The sequence below is a fragment of the Microcaecilia unicolor genome, chromosome 2 (assembly GCF_901765095.1).
Source record: "Microcaecilia unicolor chromosome 2, aMicUni1.1, whole genome shotgun sequence".
In the NCBI taxonomy this organism is placed as follows: domain Eukaryota; kingdom Metazoa; phylum Chordata; class Amphibia; order Gymnophiona; family Siphonopidae; genus Microcaecilia; species Microcaecilia unicolor.
The window spans coordinates 564,386,486-564,407,074 of record NC_044032.1 but is presented as its reverse complement, the minus strand read 5'-3'; the positions used below and the strand labels follow the sequence as shown (position 1 = coordinate 564,407,074).

The 20,589-nt window shown below is 46.3% G+C and overlaps 1 protein-coding gene across 2 annotated transcripts in view; it reads right to left on the bottom strand.

Annotated features, from left to right (window-relative positions):
* ZDHHC2 (zinc finger DHHC-type containing 2) overlaps window positions 1–20,344 on the bottom strand; it is a 144,138-nt gene extending 123,794 nt beyond the window's left edge. For both annotated transcript variants that reach the window (XM_030192647.1, XM_030192648.1), the window contains exon 1: window positions 20,099–20,344. In XM_030192647.1, the coding sequence (XP_030048507.1) occupies window positions 20,099–20,273 (175 nt within the window). In that variant the 5' untranslated portion in view covers window positions 20,274–20,344. The remainder of the gene's footprint in view (window positions 1–20,098) is intronic.
* Between the last annotated feature and the right edge of the window lie 245 nt (window positions 20,345–20,589).

Here is a 20,589-nt window from a genome sequence, read left to right as displayed (position 1 = left end):
TAAGGTGGAGCCCATCCTTTCGGAACAGGCTCTCCCCTTCCCCAGAATGTTGCCCAGTTCCTAACAAATCTAAAACCCTCCTCCCTGCACCCTGCCTGCTAGATTCTGTTAATGCTGTGGTACAAAGTTTTTAAAACTAAGTGGAAAAGACTATGGAGATTAGTTGATAAAATTTGCTTTTTATATTTTTATTTTGCCTAACACTAACCTACAATTCCTCCTTTAAACCCCAATCTTTAAGTTCCCAAAGCACAAAGCAAAATAGCATTCACTTGCCAGAGAAATGTCCTCTTCTCTCGGAACTTCATATATTTTGCTTATACTCTTTTAAGTCAGTATTCCCGTATTTCTCTGTGAGATAGTACTCTGGTTTGTTTTGTATTTTTTTTTGTGTATTAATGTTAGCATTAGCCTGTGGCCATGTATAAAATCATCATGGGAGAAACTACCGTCTCCTATTTAAAAGGTGCTAGGGGCTCCCGTATTAAGTCAGTAGTAATCGGTTAAAACATGCTAATGTCAGTGCACTAACTACATAGCACTTCCATGACCATTCTCTAACCTGACATACCTCCCCCCCCCCCCCAAAAAAAAATACACGTGCTTACTGCTCACAGATGACAGAACATTTTAGCATGTCCCACATTAGGCCATGTTTGCACCTAATGCAGCTTAGTAAAAGGGCCCCTACAAGAAACCTGTCATATGTTCCTCTTTAGTTTATGAATACCTCTTTCATTCTATACTTGTAAAATCATATATCACCTTTGAATACTGCACCTGGTTCATCCAATTCCATGTTCCAACAAGAACAGTGTGAACAGCTGGTGCAATGTTTGTACTAGCTTCTTTAAAACTATCATAATTGTATTTCCTTAGTAACACTAGCCTGAAAGAGCCTAAACTTGTTTAGATCTCGGAAGCTAATCATGATCAGGCCTGGCTAGTAGCCGATGACAAAGTGCTACAACAGGCAATGGCAAACCCCTGCAGTATTCTGTCAAGAAACAGTCAAAAGTACCATTTCATCCAATCTACAGCATTCAGATATAGGTAGAAAGAGAATGAGAGAAACTTGATTTTGTATACATTTCATTTTTTTTTAATTGGCAGTCTTCTTCATAGCAGGCTCTGAGGAAGTTTGCCCTTCTCTCTTCATATGCTTCTTCAGCTATCGCTCACCTTAATTTCACAGTAGATTTCATTGTTTTCAGTATTATTACTTAAATAAATGACTTCAGGGACTATGATGCAAGAAAGTAATGAAAGGTCAGTACAATAGTAGAAAGATAAAAGATTTAGATTACTGTAGCTACAACTTCCCTCTTGTGTCCAGAGTGGCCGTAGCTAGAAGGTTGTTAGGCTGTATAGAGAGAGGTGTGACCAGCAGAAGAAAGGGGGTGTTGATGCCCCTGTATAAGTCATTGGTGAGGCCCCACCTGGAGTATTGTGTTCAGTTTTGGAGGCCGTACCTTGCGAAGGATGTAAAAAGAATTGAAGCGGTGCAAAGAAAAGCTACGAAAATGGTATGGGATTTGCGTTACAAGACGTATGAGGAGACACTTGCTGACCTAAACATGTATACTCTGTAGGAAAGGAGAAACAGGGGTGATATGATACAGACATTCAAATATTTGAAAGGTATTAATCCGCAAACGAACCTTTTCCGGAGATGCGAAGGCGGTAGAACGAGAGGACATGAAATGAGATTGAAGGGGGGCAGACAAGAAAAATGTCAGGAAGTATTTTTTCACGGAGAGAGTAGTGGATGCTTGGAATGCCCTCCCGCGGGAGGTGGTGGAAATGAAAACGGTAATGGAATTCTAATATGCGTGGGATAAACATAAAGGAATCCTGTTCAGAAAGAATGGATCCTCAGGAGCTTAGCCGAGATTGGGTGGCAGAGCCGGTGGTGGGAGGCAGGGCTGGTGGTTGGGAGGCAGGGGATAGTGCTGGGCAGACTTATACGGTCTGTGCCAGAGCCGGTGGTGGGAGACGGGACTGGTGGTTGGGAGGCGGGGATAGTGCTGGGCAGACTTATACGGTCTGTGCCAGAGCCGGTGGTGGGAGACGGGGCCGGTGGTTGGGAGGCGGGGATAGTGTACTATTGTTTAAATTATGACAAATAAACTTGCAGAATTGCAGATTTTGTGTACAAAATTTTGCAGAATTTTCAAACTTTTTGCACAGAATTTTGAAAAATTTTGTGCAGAATTCTGGTACCATTTGGTATCAATGAACCAGATAAGTCTCTATGCTTTAGCTTATAAGTAAAAGTAAAGTAAAGTAAAAAAAACAAAAAACTAAGTTCTAATATATTTAAAGAATAAATATATGTAAAATGTTCTGAATGTATGTATTAAAGTGAAACAACTGGAAAGGAAGGCTTTTCAGACCTATGAAGACATTTCTCAACAGTTAAAGTGCTATGGTGCATGTTACTATGATTTCAAGATAAAAGTTTCTTGATTTTCAGAGTTGAGCTACTGAAGTTTTTTCCTCCTATTTAATTACACTCTTCAAAGACACTTGAACAGTTTTGACTGGTACCTCTCCCACATCTTCCTCAGTGAAGACAGAAGCAAAGAATTTATTTAATCTCTCCACTATGACCTTGTCTTCCCTGAGTGCCCCCCTTTTCCCCCCGGTCATCTAGTGGTCCAAATTATTCTTTTATCAGCTTCTTGATTCTAATATACCGTATTTTTCGGACTATAAGACGCACTTTTTTCCCCCAAAATTTGGGAGGAAAATGGGGGGTGCGTCTTATAGTCCGAAGGTAGCGATTCTGGATCGCCCTCCCCCCGAGTTCGGGAATCGCCCTCCCCTACTCACGTCAGCGATGTTCCCTGGTGGTCTAGTGACGTCGGGGCAGGAAAGAGCCCCCTCTTTCCTGCCCATCGCGCTGCTCTCCGTCCTCCTCCGTCCTCCTGTATGCTGCCTGACGGTGTCGGCGAGATTCAAAATGGCCGCCGAGACTCTCAGCGGCCATTTTGAATATCGCCGAGACCGTCAGGCAGCATACTGGAGGATGGAGAGCAGCGCGCTGGGCAGGAAAGAGGGGGCTCTTTCCTGCCCCGACGTCACTAGACCACCAGGGAACATTGCTGACGTGAGTAGGGGAGGGCGATCCCGAACTCGGACAAGACGCACCGGAGCACCTAGGTTTTAGAGGAGGGAAAAAGGAAAAAAAAAAATTTTCCTATTTCCCTCCTCTAAAACCTAGGTGTGTCTTATGGTCCGGTGCGTCTTATAGTCTGAAAAATACGGTACCTTACAAAGTTTTTACTATGTGTTTTTGCCTCTAATGCAACAGAAACATGGAAACACGATGGCAGATAAGGACCAAATGGTCCATCCAGTCTGCCAATCCTCAGTAACCACTAACTCTTCCTTTCCTAAAGGATCCCACATGCCTCTCCAATGCTTTCTTAAAATTCTCACACCGTCCTCATCTCCATAACCTCCACTGGGAGACCATTCAACACAATCTACCACCCTTTCGGTGAAATAGTATTTTCTTAGATTCCTCTTATGTCTATTTCCTCTTAAATTCATTGTAAGCCCCCTCATTCCAGAGTTTTCCTTCATTTGTAAAAGGCTTGCCTCCTGTATATTGACGCCACTGAGGTATTTAAATATATCTCTATCATATCCCCTCTTACTCGTCTCTCTCCCAGCGTATACACGTTGAGGTTTATAAGCCTGTGCCTATATGTTTTACGACATACACCACTTACTAATTGACACAGTACTTTAAATGAGGCCTCACCAGAGACTTACAAAAGGGCACTATCACCTCTTTTTTTTTCTGCTGGTCATCTCTCTCCATATGCACCCAAGCATCTTTCTGACTTTGGCCATCGACTGTTCTACACTACCTGTTTGGCCAGCTTAAGTTCACCAGACACATGCTCAATTTCATTAAAACGAGTGTGTACGCGATGTGAGGGGAAGAGTAGTGCAGGCAATGCGGCAGAGACCAGTGCTGGACAAAAGCTTCAGCTGGTGGGGGTTGGGGATCCCCGCCAGCCAAGGTATGTGAGGACGCTGTGGCAGTGGGGGGGGGGGGGGGGGGGGGAAGAGAAACAGCAGGCCAAAATGTGCCTCCCTACTTTGGGCTCTGGACACTCTCACGTTGAGGTCTAACTCCACCACTGCTGATACAACCAGTTTTTGATGTCTATACACCACAAAAAGAAGATAACATTTAAATAAGATCCAACTTGAGATTCATCACTTTTCTAATGAAGTTATTCATAGAGTACAAAACTTCAGCATTTCTAACTTACATACAAACGCCATCCATGGGCGTAGTTTGACTGTTTCATCTGGAGGGAAGAGGGTGTGGCATATTAGTATATTCATCTGCATACATACATCTCATATACATATTCATTATTGTTACTCCCAAGAAAGACAAAAACAAACTGAATAGGAAGCTAGTATACCAAAAAAGTAAAGATAAAAAGAAAACATATATATTATTTATTAACTGAAAATTAGCCAACATTGGGAAATTTCTCTCATTATGACCCCTCTCACATCCACATGAATTAGCAAAGGGACAGCACACTTTCCCTGTCCCCCTTCTCTAGGCCTGACACACCACCTTTGCCTTTTCTTCTTCTCAAAAGCCCAGTTTTATCTCCCCTTCATACCTCCTTACCCAGCACTTCCCTCCTTAGAAATAGATAGGCTATAGATATAAAAATGCAGTATTGAGAAGGCAAAATGGCTGACAGTGATAACAAGTAATTTTATCTTTTTTCAGAGTAATTTCTTCAGGTAGGTTAGTTCTGTGTATTCCAGACCCCTGCCACATACAAAATAGGGGACCACAAAAAAAAACAAGCAAACAAACACTGAAATGGAGACCTCTCAGTCAAAGAAAGACAGACTCTATAAGCAGTGCAATTCTGGTAAACGAAACAGAAATGCATTTTCTCCTGTACTCTGCTAAAATACAAAAATTGATAGGGTGTACATTTTCTCAAAATGGACATATTCCAATCATTAAAAAGAATTAAATAAAATTATTTTTCTACCTTTGTTGTCTGTGCACTTTTCTAATTGGGTTGGTCCCAATCTGTTCTACTTTGTGTGTCGGCCTTCTCCTAAATTCTTTTCCAGATCTGCCTTTCCATTTCTCTTGTCCTTCTTCCCTTTCATCTTTATATCTGTTTGCCACTGATCTTTTTCTGTTTTATGATTCTTTTCTCACTTTTCTCTTCTCTGTCTCTATATCCACCTACATATGATTTTTACCCCTTATTCTCCCTTTCACCCTCTAAATATTTGAAAGGTATTAATCCGCAAACGAACCTTTTCCGGAGATGGGAAGGCGGTAGAACGAGAGGACATGAAATGAGATTGAAGGGGGGCAGACTCAAAAAAAAAAATGTCAGGAAGTATTTTTTCACGGAGAGAGTGGTGGATGCTTAGAATGCCCTCCCGCGGGAGGTGTGGAGATGAAAACGGTCACGGAATTCAAACATGCGTGGGATAAACATAAAGGAATCCTGTTCAGAAGAAAGGGATCCTCAGGAGCTGAGCGGAGGTTGGATGGCAGAGGCGGGGCTGGTGGTTGGGAGGCGGGATTAGTGCTGGGCAGACTTATGCGGTCTGTGCCCTGAAAAAAGACAGATACAAATCAAGGGGCTGGTGGTTGGGAGGCGGGGCTAGTGCTGGGCAGACTTATGCGGTCTGTGCCCTGAAAAAAGACAGATACAAATCAAGGGGCTGGTGGTTGGGAGGCGGGGCTAGTGCTGGGCAGACGTATACGGTCTGTGCCCTGAAAAAGACAGATACAAATCAAGGTAAGGTATACACAGAAAGTAGCACATACGAGTTATCTTGTTGGGCAGACTGGATGGACCATGCAGGTCTTTTTCTGCCGTCATCTACTATGTTACCAGCTTTTTCTATCTCCCTCTCATATCCTCTCCAGCAATCCCACTGCCCCCTCTGTCTGTCTTTTTTCTCAAGTTTCTTATTCCCCCCAGTCCCCCATTTCCATACTTTGTACTCATCTACTCTCCACCGCCTCTCATCAGCCCAGCTTCACCCCTGTCTCTCCCTTCCTTTCATTGCCTTCTCCTTTCTCTTCCTTCCCACTTCCTGTAGCGCTGAACTCTTACAATCTTCTAGACCACTGTCAGCATCAGTAAACACACTCTCTCTGCTACAACTTCCTGTCCCCACATAGGCAGGACGCTGCAGAGGGAAAGCTTCCGGGATCGTCAAAGGCAGTGTGTTTACCTGAATGGCATAGCCAAAAGGCAATTTTTAGGAGGGCAACAGGTTGGATAGGTGGGCACTAGGGTTGCCAACCTTTTGAAAGAGAAAATCCCATCACCTGATGTACCCACGCCCTCTCCTTACCCCACTCAATGCTCCACCTCTACCCCACTCCCAGTAACTTCAATGATGGTAGCGGTGCAGGCTTCAGTGGTTGCAGACCACATTGAGGGCTAAGGAAAGTACAACAGACTGCAGTCTTCATTCCCCATTTAATCATAGTTCCCCAAGTCATATATGCTTCCCCCATATGGTATTGAAACCAAATACGTTCAGCATTCACAGAACCCCCTAGCCCTTCCCCAACAATGGATGCAGAGCAGAACTAGGACATTTCCCCATAAAACTCACCAAAGAAATTTTGGCTTCTAGTGTAATCTCAATAACAGACATATTGTAAAGTAATTTAAAAAAATCTATAAAACAAAGTCACTCAGAACTTAGAGTAAATCTACCATGCCAGCACTAACTTCCAGAACAAGGATTCTACCTATGAAAAAACAGTACCCTAAATATTACAGTGGGGCCCTAAAATACCAATACATTTATCAGAAAAACTGAATAAGCCAAATTACTACAGAATGCTACATAAAAGGTTTATGCTAACTGAATATAACTCGGTCACACATACAAGGAATACAAATGCCAAATACAGAATAAGTGACCACAAACACTTAACATAAATTAAACCAAAACCCAAGAGGCCAGACCTTGCATGTATTACAGTATCAGAGAAACAAGAAAAGTATTTCTTCCTATGCAAAATATAAAGATAGCACATGCTAGGGATGGAGTTAGGGTGGTACAAGTAGGGCAACTGTCCTTGGTTCCCTCTCCAGAGAGATCCCCAAGCTTGCTGGAAGCTAACGACGGAACAGCCTGGTAATAGGCTTTGGGATCCCTTTCAACATTTCTTCCCCCCCCCCCTGCAGGTTCAGCACCTCTCTCCCTTCCCTCTGATCTCTAGCCCCGCCCTCCTCTGCAGGTCCAGCACCTCTCTCCATTCCCTCCAACCTCCAGCATCCCCCCCCCCCACAGGTCTAGCACCTTTCCCTCCAAACCCCATATCTGCAGGTCCAATACTTCTCTCCCTTCCCTCTGACCTCCAGCCCCACCCCCCCACAGGTCCAGCACCTCTCTCCGTTTCCTTCAACCTCCAGCCCCTCCCCCTGCAGGTGCAGTACCTCTCTCCTTTCCCTTCAGTTCTAACACCCTTCCCTCTGACCTCCAGCACCCCCACAAGGTCCAACATCTCTCTCCCTTCCCTCCAACATCCCCTCCCCCGCAGATCCAGCAACTTTCTCTCTTCCCTGACCTCCAGCCCCCCACACAGGTCCAGCACCTCTCTCCCTTCCCTCCAACCTTCAGCCCCCCTGCAGATCCAGCACCTCTCTTCTCTCCCTCCAGCCCCTACCCTCGTAGGTCTGGCACCTCTCTCCTCTCCCTCCAGCCCCCTTCACAGGTCTAGCTTCGTTCCCTCCCTTCTCTCCAATCTCCAGCCCCTCCCCTTGCAGGTCCAGCACCTCTCCCATCCCTCTGACCTCCCCCCTTGCAGGTCCAGCATATCTCTCCTCTTCCTCCAGTCCTCCCCCCACTACAGCTCACAAGTCCAGCCTCTCTCTCCATTTCCTCCAATTTCCAGCTCCCCCCTTGCAGGTCCAGCACCTCTCCCTTCCCTCCAGCCTCAACTCCCCCTTTGCAGGTCCAGCACCACTCTCCCTTCCTCCACCCCCAGAGATCCAGCACTTCTCTACCCATCCCCACAGATCCAGTTTCTATGCTCTTCCTTTCCCTCCTTCAACCCCACCAGGGTGCCTTCAATCGTATGTTACTGCACTGCCAGGCAGTAATTCATACAGGTCTGCTTCAGGGCCTTCTCTCAGCTGTGTGCCACCCACTTCCTGTTTACACAGGGCAGGACATGGCAGAGGGAAGGCCCCAGAGCAAGTCTGCATGAACTGCTGCTGGGCAGTACAGTAATGTAAGCCTAAGGTTGAGGGAGGGAAAGGAAGAGGCATTGCTGGACTGATGGGGGGATATGGAGGAAGCGAGCGAGTGGGAAAAAAGTACTGGGTCCCACAGGAAGCGAGGTGGGATCCTGGACAAGCAACATGTATGGGGGGACAATGCCCACACCACCCAAACTATGCCCATGCAGTACGGTAATGCAAGGTTGAAAGCACCATGGCTGTGGACATGGTCGAGGGAGGGAAAGGAAGAGGGATTCCTGGACCGTCCAGGGGGGTGGGGGGAAGAAAGCGAGCCAGCGAGAAAAAGGTACCGGGTCCCACAGGGAGGGAGGTGGGATCCCAAGCAGCTCATCTGTGGGGTCAATGCCCCCCCTCACCCTCCCGGAAACTACGCCCATGCCACCGTCCTATGGTGGAGCAGGAAAACACTGCCACTATGACAGAACAGTTCAACTAAGGGGATAAGGAGGGAATCTTAGTTTAAATTATTTAGCCAGTAAGTACACACAGGAAATCCAATAGGTTAGCATTTAACTTTCAAAGAGGAGACTATGATAAAATGAGAAGAACGGTGAAAAAAAAAAAAAAACTTAGAGGAGCAGCTGCGAAGGTCAAAAATTTACATCAGGCGTGGATTTTGTTCAAAAATACCATCCTAGAAGCCCAGGCCAAATATATTTCGTGTATTCAAAAAGGAGGAAGGAAGACCAAATGACAGCCGGAATGGTTAAAAAAGTGAGGTAAAAGAAGCTATTAGAGCTAAAAGAAAATCCTTCAGAAAATGGAAGGACCCGACTGAAAATAGTAAGAAACTGCATAACGAATGGCAAGTCAAATGCAAAGTGCTGATAAGGAAGGCAAAGAGGGACTTTGAAAAAATTATTGCATTGGAAGCAAAAACACATAGTAAAAAATTTTTAGGTGCATTAAAAGCAAGAAGCCAGAAAACGAATTGGTTGGACCACTAGATGACCGAGGGGTAAAAGGGGCACTTAGGGAAAACAAAACCATAGCACACAGATTAAATTAATTCTTTGCTTCAGTCTTCACCGAGGAAGATTTGGGAGAGATACCGGTACCATAAATGGTATTCAAAGCTGACGAGTCAGAGAAACTGAATGAAATCTCTATAAACCTGAAGGATGTAATGGTGCAATTTGACAAACTGAAGAGTAGCAAATCGCCTGCACCGGATTGCAGTCATCCCAGAGTACTGATAGAATTGAAATGAACTTGCGGATCTATTGTTAGTAATATGTAATTTATCATTAAAATCAAGTATGGTACCAGAAGACTGGAGGGTGGCCAATGTAATGCCAATTTTTAACAAAGGTTCCGGAGGTGATCCAGGAAATTATTGACTGGCGAGCCTGATGTCGGTGCCGGGTAAAATGGTTGAGACTATTATAAAGAACAAAATTACGGAGCATATTCTAAAGGTAGATTAATGAGACAAAGTCAAAATTGATTTAGTGAAGGGACGTCTTGCTTCACCAACCTATTACATTTCTTTGAATGGGTGAACAAACATATGGATAAAGGTAAGCCAGTCGATATTGTGTATCTATCTGGATTTTCAAAATACCTCATGACAGACTCCGGAGGAAACTGGAGAGTCATGGGATAGGAGGTAGTGTTCTATTGTGGATTAAAAAATGGTTAAAAGATAGAAAACAGAGAGTAGGGTTCAATGGTCAGTATTCTCAATGGAGTGCATCTGGTAGTGCTATACAAATGTTAATAATAATAATAATAGGGCTCCCCAGGGGTCTTTGCTGGGACCTCACTAGAGATGGGAGTAACTAGTGAGGTAATTAAATCTGCTGATGACAAAACGTTATTCAAAGTTATTAAATCGCAAGAGGATTGTGAAAAATTACAAGAGGGCCTTACAAGACTGGGAGACTAGCAAGCTCATTTTCAAAGCACTTAGCCTCCCAAAGTTCCATAGAAACCTATGGAACTTAGCCTCCCAAAGTGCTTTGAAAATATGCCTCTAGGCATCCAAATGGAAGATGACATTTAATGTGAGCAAGTGCAAAGTGATGCATGTGGGAAAGAGGAACCCAAACTATAGCTACATAATGCAGGGTTCCACAATAGGACTCATCGACCAGGAAAGGGATCTTGGCGTCATCACTGATGATATGTTGAAACCCTCTGCTCAATGTGTCTGTGTGGCTAAGAAAGCAAATAGAATGTTAGGTATAATTAGGAAAGGAATAGAAAACAAAAATGAGAATGTTATAATGCCTTTGTATCGCTCCATGGTGCTACCACACCTCGAATACTGTGTGCAATTATGGTCACCACATCTCAAAAAAAGATATAGTGGCTTTAGAAAAGGTTCAGGGAAGGGCAACAAAAATGATAAAGAGGATGGGACGACTTCCCTATGAGGAAAGGCTAAAGTGGGTAGGGCTCTTCACCTTGGAGAAAGACGGCTGAGGGGAGATACGATAGAGGTCTATAAAATAATGAATGGATTGGACGTGAACTGTTGTGTACTCTTTCCAAAAATACTAGGAACAGGGGGCATGCAATGAAGCTACACAGTAGTAAATTTAAAACAATTGAACAAAATATTTCTTTACTCAATGTGTAATTAAACTCCGGAATTCGTTGCCAGAGAATGCAGTAAATGCAGTTAGCCTACCAGAGTTTAAGAAAGGTTTGGATAGCTTCCTAAAAGAAAAGTCCATAAGCTATTATTAAAATGGAAAAAATTCACTGCTTATTTGCAGCATAAAATTTATTGTACTGTTTTAGGATCTTGCCAGGTACTACTTGTAACCTGGATTGACCACTGTTGGAAACAGGATACTGGGCTTGATGGACCTTCAGTCTGTCCCAATATGGAAATACTTATGTACTTTTGCTCACCCCCCCCCCCCCCCCCCCACCAAGGATTTTAGGAGTGGTGACACAAATGGCAGTAGGAACCACAGGAGGAATCAAGACACAACAGCTGAGCTTCAGAGGGGGCAGTGGAAAAGGCACAGACAGCTGCAGCAGGAAAGAAAGCCATAGCTGTAGGAGAGCTGCCACAGGAAGCCATGGAAATAGCGGCATAACTAGCACCAAGAGAAGGAGAACAGCAAAAAGGCATAGGCAATGGGAGATATAGTGGCACTGGGAGCAGCAGCAGTCTGGCAACTAATCAAGCTCCATCAGGGAAAAAGGGCAAGAAATATCTCCCTCCCGCAGGCACAGAAAAGAACTGACAAAAAGCTCTCCAAGAAAAGGGATGAAGAAGGACCTGTCAATGGTGGACCCATACGTTTGTGGATCTATTTGAAGAGAGGAAAAAGCTGATAGAGAGATGGAGAAAAGACAGAGAACATAAAAGGAAGCCCCAAAGCACCAATAGCCAGTTACTGCGGAGTTGCAGTCAGAGAAAAGAAGTACAAGGAAGCTGTGTGGAGATCAGAGTGCCCAAAAGGGGCTCTGGAGACCAAGTGGGTCCAGAGCCATCTAGCCTGAGAGATGTTGTTGGAGGACAGGCTACCAGAACTGCAGAGGCTGAGCCAGTGTGAGTAGTGATCAGATCTAGAGAGCAACTGAAATGTTGTGGAGCTGAGAAGGTAGAACGTAAGCTACTAGAACTGAACAGGAAAGGAGACAGGATGCAAAAGTGACCACACAGATCCTACCATGAAAGACCAGATCTGATGAGTGGGAAAAGTAATCCAGTGTGATAGTGACCAGTCACAGCCAGTGAGAAATACCAGAGCCAGCCGAGTGAGAAGACGGGATAGAAGAGTAACCAGGGCAGCAGAAGTGCCCAAAGCCAGTCTGAGTCAGACAGCTGCTGGAGAGCAGGTGAGAGTGACCAAACGTTGCTGGGAAATCAGACATGGCTGTGTGTGAGTTTGTCCAGATACCTTGGAGGATGTGTCCAGCCACAGAGAATGAAGAGCTAAGGAAAACCAGTACAGCCACTGTCAGGCCCTGAGCAACCTCTGTGTGCCTACAAAGAGTGACCATTTTGCAAGTATTCACTCCTTCATTACACTTATATAGTGCCACTTTTTTTTTCTTGTAGTGGTGTTACACAGATCCCAGTTCCAGTGAGGGACCATTTATATAGCGTTAAATCAAGAGCTTCCTTTGAATTTGAGAGTAGTGAAATTTTTCTCCTTTTGAGGTTGTAGTGAGATGTACTGTTTGTGAGTCAAGAAGCTTATGAATAACTACAACCAGGGAGTTACATCTGCATTTGGAGGAACCAGACATCACCTGCCCTGCAGTACCTTTGAAGGGAGCCAATGAAGGATAAGCTCACTTTGGGGGGAGGGGGCAATGCCTAATTTATTTAATTTGGAATTAAATACCAGTGCATTTACACTATGAAAGTGATTCTGAAATTTCTAAAGGACACAGAAAAAAAAAGGAATAGCTGGGAATAAAGAATTCTGAAAAGTATTTCAGAACTTATTAAAGAATATAGTGTCAAAGTTAAATCTGTATTTATTTCAATACAGTTTCCTTGATCCAAATGTTTATATAAAAAATTTATTCTGCATTATTTTAGTACCATAAGCTTGAGGATCTGACAGTGTAAATTCGTGATAGCTAATTTACCAGTTCTTTTAATTAAGTCCAATTTTCTGTTTTGCTTTGAAGAACAGATTATTTTATTATTTGTTACATTTGTAGCCCACATTTTCCCACCTACCGTGTTTCCCCGAAAATAAGACACTGTCTTATATTAATTTTTGCCCCCCAAAATGCGCTAGGTCTTATTTTCAGGGGCTGTCTTATTTTTCGGGGAAACATCGGGGTTGGATCGGGGTTGGCCCGCCCACCCTCCATCGCTCCCGGAACTAACCTTAAACACCTCCTTTCACCTTTGCAGCAAGCAGCAGCAGGGCAGGCCACTCCTTCCTTCCGTGTCCCGTCCTCGCCTGATGTAATGTCCGCGAGGGCAGGGCACAGAAGGAAGGAGAGGTCTGCCCTGCTGCTGCTTGCTGCGAAGGTGAAAGGAGGCGTTTAAGGTTAGTTCCGGGGATGCGGAGGGAGCAGTAGCCACGTTTTAGCACTGCTCCGGGGTCCCCGCCCGATTCCCGCCCGCTACTGATTGCAACAAGCCCCGAAAAAGACTGACCCGACTTCCTGTAGCTGGCGGAGAGTGTATGGACCAATATTTAGTGTCCATGTCGCCGGGAACAACGCGGAAGAGCGCGAAACCGGATAAGGAAAAGTCGGTTAGCGCTAGCGGCGAATCCAAGATGGCGCCCGGAACGCTGGGGAATGAAGTGGAGTTTACGACCCGCCAACTGACTCAATTAGTGGTGGCGGTGGGAGCCGCGCTAGAGCCCCGGTTTGCATCGCTGGAAGACCGGCTGGGAAAGCTGGATGTGCTGATGACAGCGCTGGTGAGCCGTACAACGGAGGTAGAAACGCGAGTGTCTGCTTTGGAGGACTCCTGGCAGCAGTCTGAACCGGAGATAAAAAGCCTTAAAGAAAAACTGACACAGCAGACAGAGAAGCTGGATGAGCTTGAAAATCGAGCCCGAAGGAGCAATCTCAGGTTAGTGGGGTTGCCAGAAACCATTCCAGATAAAAACTTGAGTACTATCTTAGAGGAGTGGCTGGTGAAAGAATTTGCATTGTCAGATAGCCGTGGACCGCTCTGCTTAGAAAGAGCACACAGGCTCGGGCGACAGCAGCAGAACCAGCGCCCCAGAGTTGTTATTATCAAGGTGCTTAATTATCTTCATAAAGAAGAGATTCTCAGGGGCTACCGGCTGAAAAGGGAGTCATTAACGTATGCAGGAGCGCAAGTGCGAATTTTCCAGGATTATTCTGCCAGCTTACAAGAGAAGAGACGGAAGTTTCACCCGGTCTGCTCCTCGCTGGAGGAAAGAAACCAGCGCTTCATGTTATTGTACCCAGCTACTCTGAAAATTCAGCATGAAGGGAAATGGATCCCGTTTGTATCAGCTCAGGCAGCTATGCAGTTCATAAACCGGGAGCTGAAAGCACCTGAGACCCCGACTTGAATTAAGGACACTGGACTGTTGGGTCAGTCTGGCATGGGAGACACCACATAACTGTGGGAAGCAGGGGCAATTATGCATTGGTTTGTATGTTCAAGTTTTAAAAAGGTTTGTGCGGTTACTGTACGGTTGAGCGATGGGTGGGGGGTGGGGTGGGGACCAAAGCACGTTGTGACTTAGTTACCATGGGGGTAGTTCAGTTGTGGGTTATTGGAGGGGGAGGAGGGAGGGAGGTGGGTGGTTGGGTTGGGAGGGAGGGTTTTGTTGGGGAGTTATGGGGGATGGGAATGTTACAGGGAAGTATGCACTTAGAGGTAGAGGCAACTGCGCGCTGTGTGGAGTGGCAGAGAGGGGATGGGCCTGGGGTGGAGGCTGGGCGCCCTGGGACCTTCACAAAATTATTGGAATTGAAGGACACTGAGATGGAGCTTTGGGATCCGGGCTAGATGCACCCGCCTAGATTAATCTCGTGGAATGTGGCTGGGATTGGATCGCCAATAAAAAGAACAAAAATTTTAACAGCCTTGCAACGTCACAAAGCCTCCATAGCATGCCTACAAGAGACAAAATTGACCGAGGAGGAAAGCCAAAAGCTCAGGCAAAGGTGGGTGGGGGAATGCTTTTTCTCGCCAGCGCTGGGGCGTAAGGGGGGTGTGGCAATCCTTATCCATAAAACTTTACAATGTAAAGCCCGTGTGGTGGCCCAAGATACACAGGGGAGTTATATCCTGTTGCATTTGAATATACTAGGCCAGGAGATATTTCTACTTAATATTTATGGGCCGAATGTATATGACCATACATTTTTCCAACATATAGTACGTTTGGGTCTCCAGTATACAACTGCCCCCTGGCTCCTGGTGGGGGAATTTAATCAGGTATTAGACGGGCAATTAGACCGATCGGCCCCCTCGGCGGGGTCGGCGCTGGGTAAGGGTAAGGGTATACAACACCTGTGCAGGGCGCTGAATCTAGTCGATCCATGGCGCTTGGTTAATCCTACTGTACGCGACTATACCCACCTCTCCAGAGCGCACGGCACGTGGTCCAGGTTGGACTACATTTTAACAGAGGGTACCCTTTTCCCACGAATTGTGAATGCTGAGATAGGGCCAATGGAGATCTCGGACCACTCTATGATATGGGTGGATATGGACCTGGGAATAGGAAGGCCTAGAGGGAGCCGATGGAAATTTCCATCACATATGGTGGGGGATGCACATTTCCAAGAACATCTTAGGCAGAAATGGCTATTGTTTGCCGACACCAACGCACAACACGAGGAGGATGCCCTTCTATATTGGGAAACTTCAAAGGCAGTTATGAGGGGGGAGGTAATCTCCTATATGTGTGCCCGGGCAAAAAGGCTAGCACAGGGTTTAGTACAGTTGGAGCACAAATTTAAGGCAGCAAAACGTAAATACTTGGCAGCCCCCTCCCTGGTGAGTAGGGAAGAGATGGTGTCGACACAGGCGGCATTAAACTCTCTCATTCATGAACGTACTAAAAAGCAGTTCTTTCATCGTTCATTCACTTTCCATAAATTTGGTAACAAATCAGGGAAATTGCTGGCAAAAGTAGTAAAGAGCTGGGGGGGTAATAGGTTCATACCTTCGTTGGTAAGGCCGGACGGCACGCGCGAGGTTAAGCCTGAGGGGATAGTACAGGTTCTCCATGATTTCTATGCGTCCCTTTATAACAAGCCAGATGAACAGAGTGGGACCTCATTGGTAGACTACCTAGAGGACTCGGGTATCCCAAGATTAACATCAGAGGTGATAGACCAGTTGAACTCCCCTTTGAGAGCTAAGGAAATCCAGAAAGTGGTCAAAGCGTTGAAAAGAGGTACAGCCCCGGGTCCGGATGGATATACAACAGAATATTATCAGTGTATGTTGCCACAAATTTGTGGCGCCCTGGTTTCCTTCTTTGACGCCTCGGTGGGGGAAGGTGGGTTCCCACGGGGCTCCAATGAGGCGTGGATCACACTCATACCGAAGCCGGGGAAGAATTTGGAACGTCCGGAGTCGTACAGACCAATCTCTCTCCTTAATGTGGACTTAAAGATCTTAGCCAGGGTGTTAGCAGAGAGATTGAGCCCGCACATGGCCTCGTTAGTAGGGGAGGGGCAGGTGGGGTTCGTCCGGGGTAGGCATTCTTCCATCAATGTTCGCAAAGTCTGCATGGCCATGGCTTATAGTCGACTGGCGGAGGAACCCCTGCTCTTGGTGAGCCTAGACGCCGAAAAGGCGTTTGATAAGGTGCGCTGGGATTACCTGTTTGGGGTCCTAGACTATGTGGGCCTAAGGGGCTGGTTTGCACAGGCGATTGCAGCTCTGTATTTTTGTCCTCGGGCCGCCTTATTAGTTAACGGAACTTGTTCAGCCACGTTCCCGATAGAGAGAGGAACACGACAGGGGTGTCCACTCTCGCCGTTGTTGTTTTTTCTTTATCTGGAACCCTTGTTGCGCACTATCCAAAAAGACCCTGAAATTGCGGGAGTTGAGATGCCCATGCTTGCGGTAAAAGCCTTGGCATTTGCAGACGATATTCTGTTGACCCTGACACGCCCTCGTCAGTCCTTGCCGTACCTCCTGGATACCATAGGAGAATTCGGTTATTTCTCGGGGTTTACCCTCAATTTGCAGAAGTCGGTAGCATTCCCAGTGCAGAGCTCGATTAGGGAGACTTGGGAGGGAAAGTTCCCTCTTACGTGGGCTGAGGGGCCCTTAAAATATTTGGGAGTGCTAATCCCTGCTGACTTATCTGACTTGTATGAGGTGAATATTGATCCGTTAAGACAACGCACACGGCACACTTTGCAGAGTTGGCACTCGCTTCCGCTATCCCTCTTGGGCAAAATAGCCCTTTATAACATGATATTGGTGCCTAAGTGGACCTATGTGTTACAAATGGTACCTCTGTGTCTGATGCAAAAAGATGATCATTGGGTGACAAGGTTAGTAGCACGATTCATATGGCAGGGTAGGAAATCCCGTATACGGGCGTCCCAGCTCTTTTTGCCGCGTTCTAGGGGGGGGCTGGGGCTGCTGAGTGTCCGGCTCCTTTCAATAGCCAGCAACATGCGTCACCTTACAGATTGGTTCCGAGGGTCGTCCCATTTTTCGTGTACCAAAGCAGAGACGGGATTGTTTGCCCCAGCTCATTTTAGCGCCTGGCTACATGCAGCACCAAGGAAGTTGTGCACACCCCGGGTTTATGCTCCGGTTCTTATGCCAGTGAGGAAAACATGGAGGTGGGTTTGTCGGTTTTACGGCTTGTCTGCAGAATCCTCTCCATTACTACCCATACAGGGCAATAGAGACTTTATGCCTGGTTCCATCTCGGCGGACTTTGCTAACTGGGGTACGAAAAACTTGCAGTACTTATACCAGCTATACAAGGAGGATGGCACACTAAAGTCTCAGGTTGAATTGAGGGCAGAATTTGGGGTTAGGGGAGCCAACTTCTTTTCCATGTTCCAATTGCGTCATTATTTAAGATCCCTGCCGGCCCCCACTATGACAGCACAGGTGTGTGACCAATTAATCACTATCTTGGGGTTGGACGCACAATTACGGGTCCCGCTTAAATATTACCATGCCTCCCTACGGGAACAACTGGGCGAGGTGGAGTATGACAAACTAACTAGTGTTTGGAACAAAGAGCTGGCGACTAGCCTCCAGACGGAAACGGTGAAGGTCTGTCTCTTGGGCATCCAACGACAGGTGGAAAGTGTGACGTTGCAAGAAACACACTATAAATTTTTGATGCGGATGTATATTTCCCCACACAGAGGATATAGGGCGTCTATGGGGATGGAGGATAGGTGTAGGAAGTGCACCCACTCCCCGGCTGACCTGGGACACATGTTCTGGACCTGCTCACAGATTCTTGACTTCTGGTGTCGGGTTTGCCAGCATGTGTCTGGGCTCTGGGGGGTCGTTTGGAGACCAACTCCATCTCAGTTATTTGAGGTATTTAGGGTGTCCCCGTTTCTGCCCCGGGGCCTAAAATGCTTTTTGAAAAAAACAATCTTGGTTGGGAAGAAGTCGATTCTTCAACAGTGGATAACTACAGATCCGCCTACATTGCAACATTGGCGATCCAACATGATTCACCTCTGCGCATTGGAGTGCAGGGGAGTGGATGACCTGTCGTCGCCACGAGGAGTTCGACTTTGCCAAGTATGGTCTCCATTCTGGGATTCATTGACTGCAGTAGCGCGTAGTAGAATTTTGAACTCTTAAGTGTGAAACGGTGGTAGGGGGGGTTGAGGTTTGGAGGGGGGGTGGGGGGAGGGGGACTATGATAGGAGTTCAATCAAGGTATAAACTAGGGTGTTATCACGTTATATAAATGCTTTATTTAGGCAATGGAGGTGGGCCTTTAACTACGGTGGTTAAATTGTGGAGCGAGATGTGGCTCATGGACATGACAGTCTCAAGAAGAGTCCCAGGCTTCAACAGATGGAGCTGGTTGAACCTAGTTTTATATTCAACAGCATGAGGGGGTTGGGGAGGGGTAAAGGAAGGGAGGGGGAAAAACCAAAATGTATGTATGGTGCGTTGTATTATAGTAATGTGACTTTACATTGATCAGGGGAGTGCTATTGCAGTACCAGTATTATGTCTGTTGACTTTTTGCACCAATAACAAATATCTAAACATAAGGTTAGTTCCGGGAGCGACGGAGGGCGGGTGGAAGGGGGGGCCCAGCGACCTCGGGTGGGGGGGCGGCCCGGGGGCAGCCTTGTCCAGCTCTCGGCGGCCCTGCTTTCAAACAAAAATTTGCTAGGTCTTACTTTTGGAGGAGGCCTTATATCTAGCAATTCAGGAAAACCTCTACTAGGTCTTATTTTCGGGGGATGTCTTACTTTCGGGGAAACAGGGTATTAGCAGGCTCAATGTGGCTTACATAGTGCTGGAAAGGCATTTGCCGTTTCCGGTGTGATTAAGATTGTAGGAACATTGCAAGCAACAAGAGCCACAATACCATAATTATTCAAAAGTAACTAGACAGGCTCACCTGAAGGAGGATAGCCCTGAATGACACAGACCCACACCAAACATTTCTGGGTGCTTTATTATTACTATTATAAACAACCCAGCAAAGCAGTTTATAAGAGCATGAAATATATAAATAAATGAACTGGCAAAAGAGCACTGAACAGGAAGCAAGAGGATATTTCCTAAAGATTTTCTCTTTGTGTATGCTAAAGTTCCAGGGGCTGAAATACTCTCTTCAGTTATTTCAAGATCTTAGTATACCTGCTCCACCAGCAAACCAGGAGACACTGACAGACCTTCACAGTTGCTAAAGGGTTTTACTTGGCTCTTGTCTTACATGGCCAAGACAGAAAACAAACTGATTTAATGTTCTGTAAAATAAGATTACAGTTCTCTTAGTTCACTTCACATCTATCAACTCTATCGGTGGTCAGGGAAACACCCCAATATTGAACACATCCTTCACTATGCCCAGAGAGGGGTAAACTGGGTTGAGTTTAGTACCCCCAATCGTTTTGAAGAATTGGTTTCTGTGATTCTCTTCATCATGACTACTGTCTTCCCTCAGAAAACCTGAAAACAAATTACTTCAAAATGTGAATTCTCTTTTTTCTCTCTGTTTAATCGTAGGCATTTTTAAATATCGTTTCAGTTTGCTAATCATAAGATGCTCTAACGGAGCAGAAATTGATTCTTTACCCTGATCTTGTATATGGGCAGTTCTCAGTCTGATGACAAATAACACGTCCTAAAGCAGATCTGAGCTGCAAGGTGCCTATCCTGCCCTGCCCTCCCCTGCGGGCACACACCTACTCACCCACGCACAGCTGCACCACATAGGCGTAGTAAGACCAGCAAATGATGATGGAGATGAAGAGCACCGGCACCCAGTACAGGAGTCTTTGGCAGCGACGTCTGGCGCTGCTGCTACCCGAAGGCGCCATCTTCCCCCGGGCTCGGTCATTTTGAGCGATACAAGCAAAGAGGTTCATGGAGCCAAGCGCCAGATGAAGGGATAGCAGCAGAAAGAAGCGATCGCTGAAAGGTGCTGCATGAGAGGCGCGGCGCCTGTGCAATGCGTGTGCGACGTGTCTGGCAGTCACCGGGAGCTCCAGCAGGTGGCGCAATGAAAGACTACCCCCCTCCCCCTCCCCCCCCCCCCCTGGAGCGCCAGCCAATGGTCCACCTTTAGAGCTGGGCACGGCCGGAACAGGGCGGTTGCTATGGTGACATGGAACTGGCCGGCTCATTCTCTCCCAGGGAGGGAAGTGGGAACAGAGGGTGAGAAGTATTAGATTTGGAGGGAAC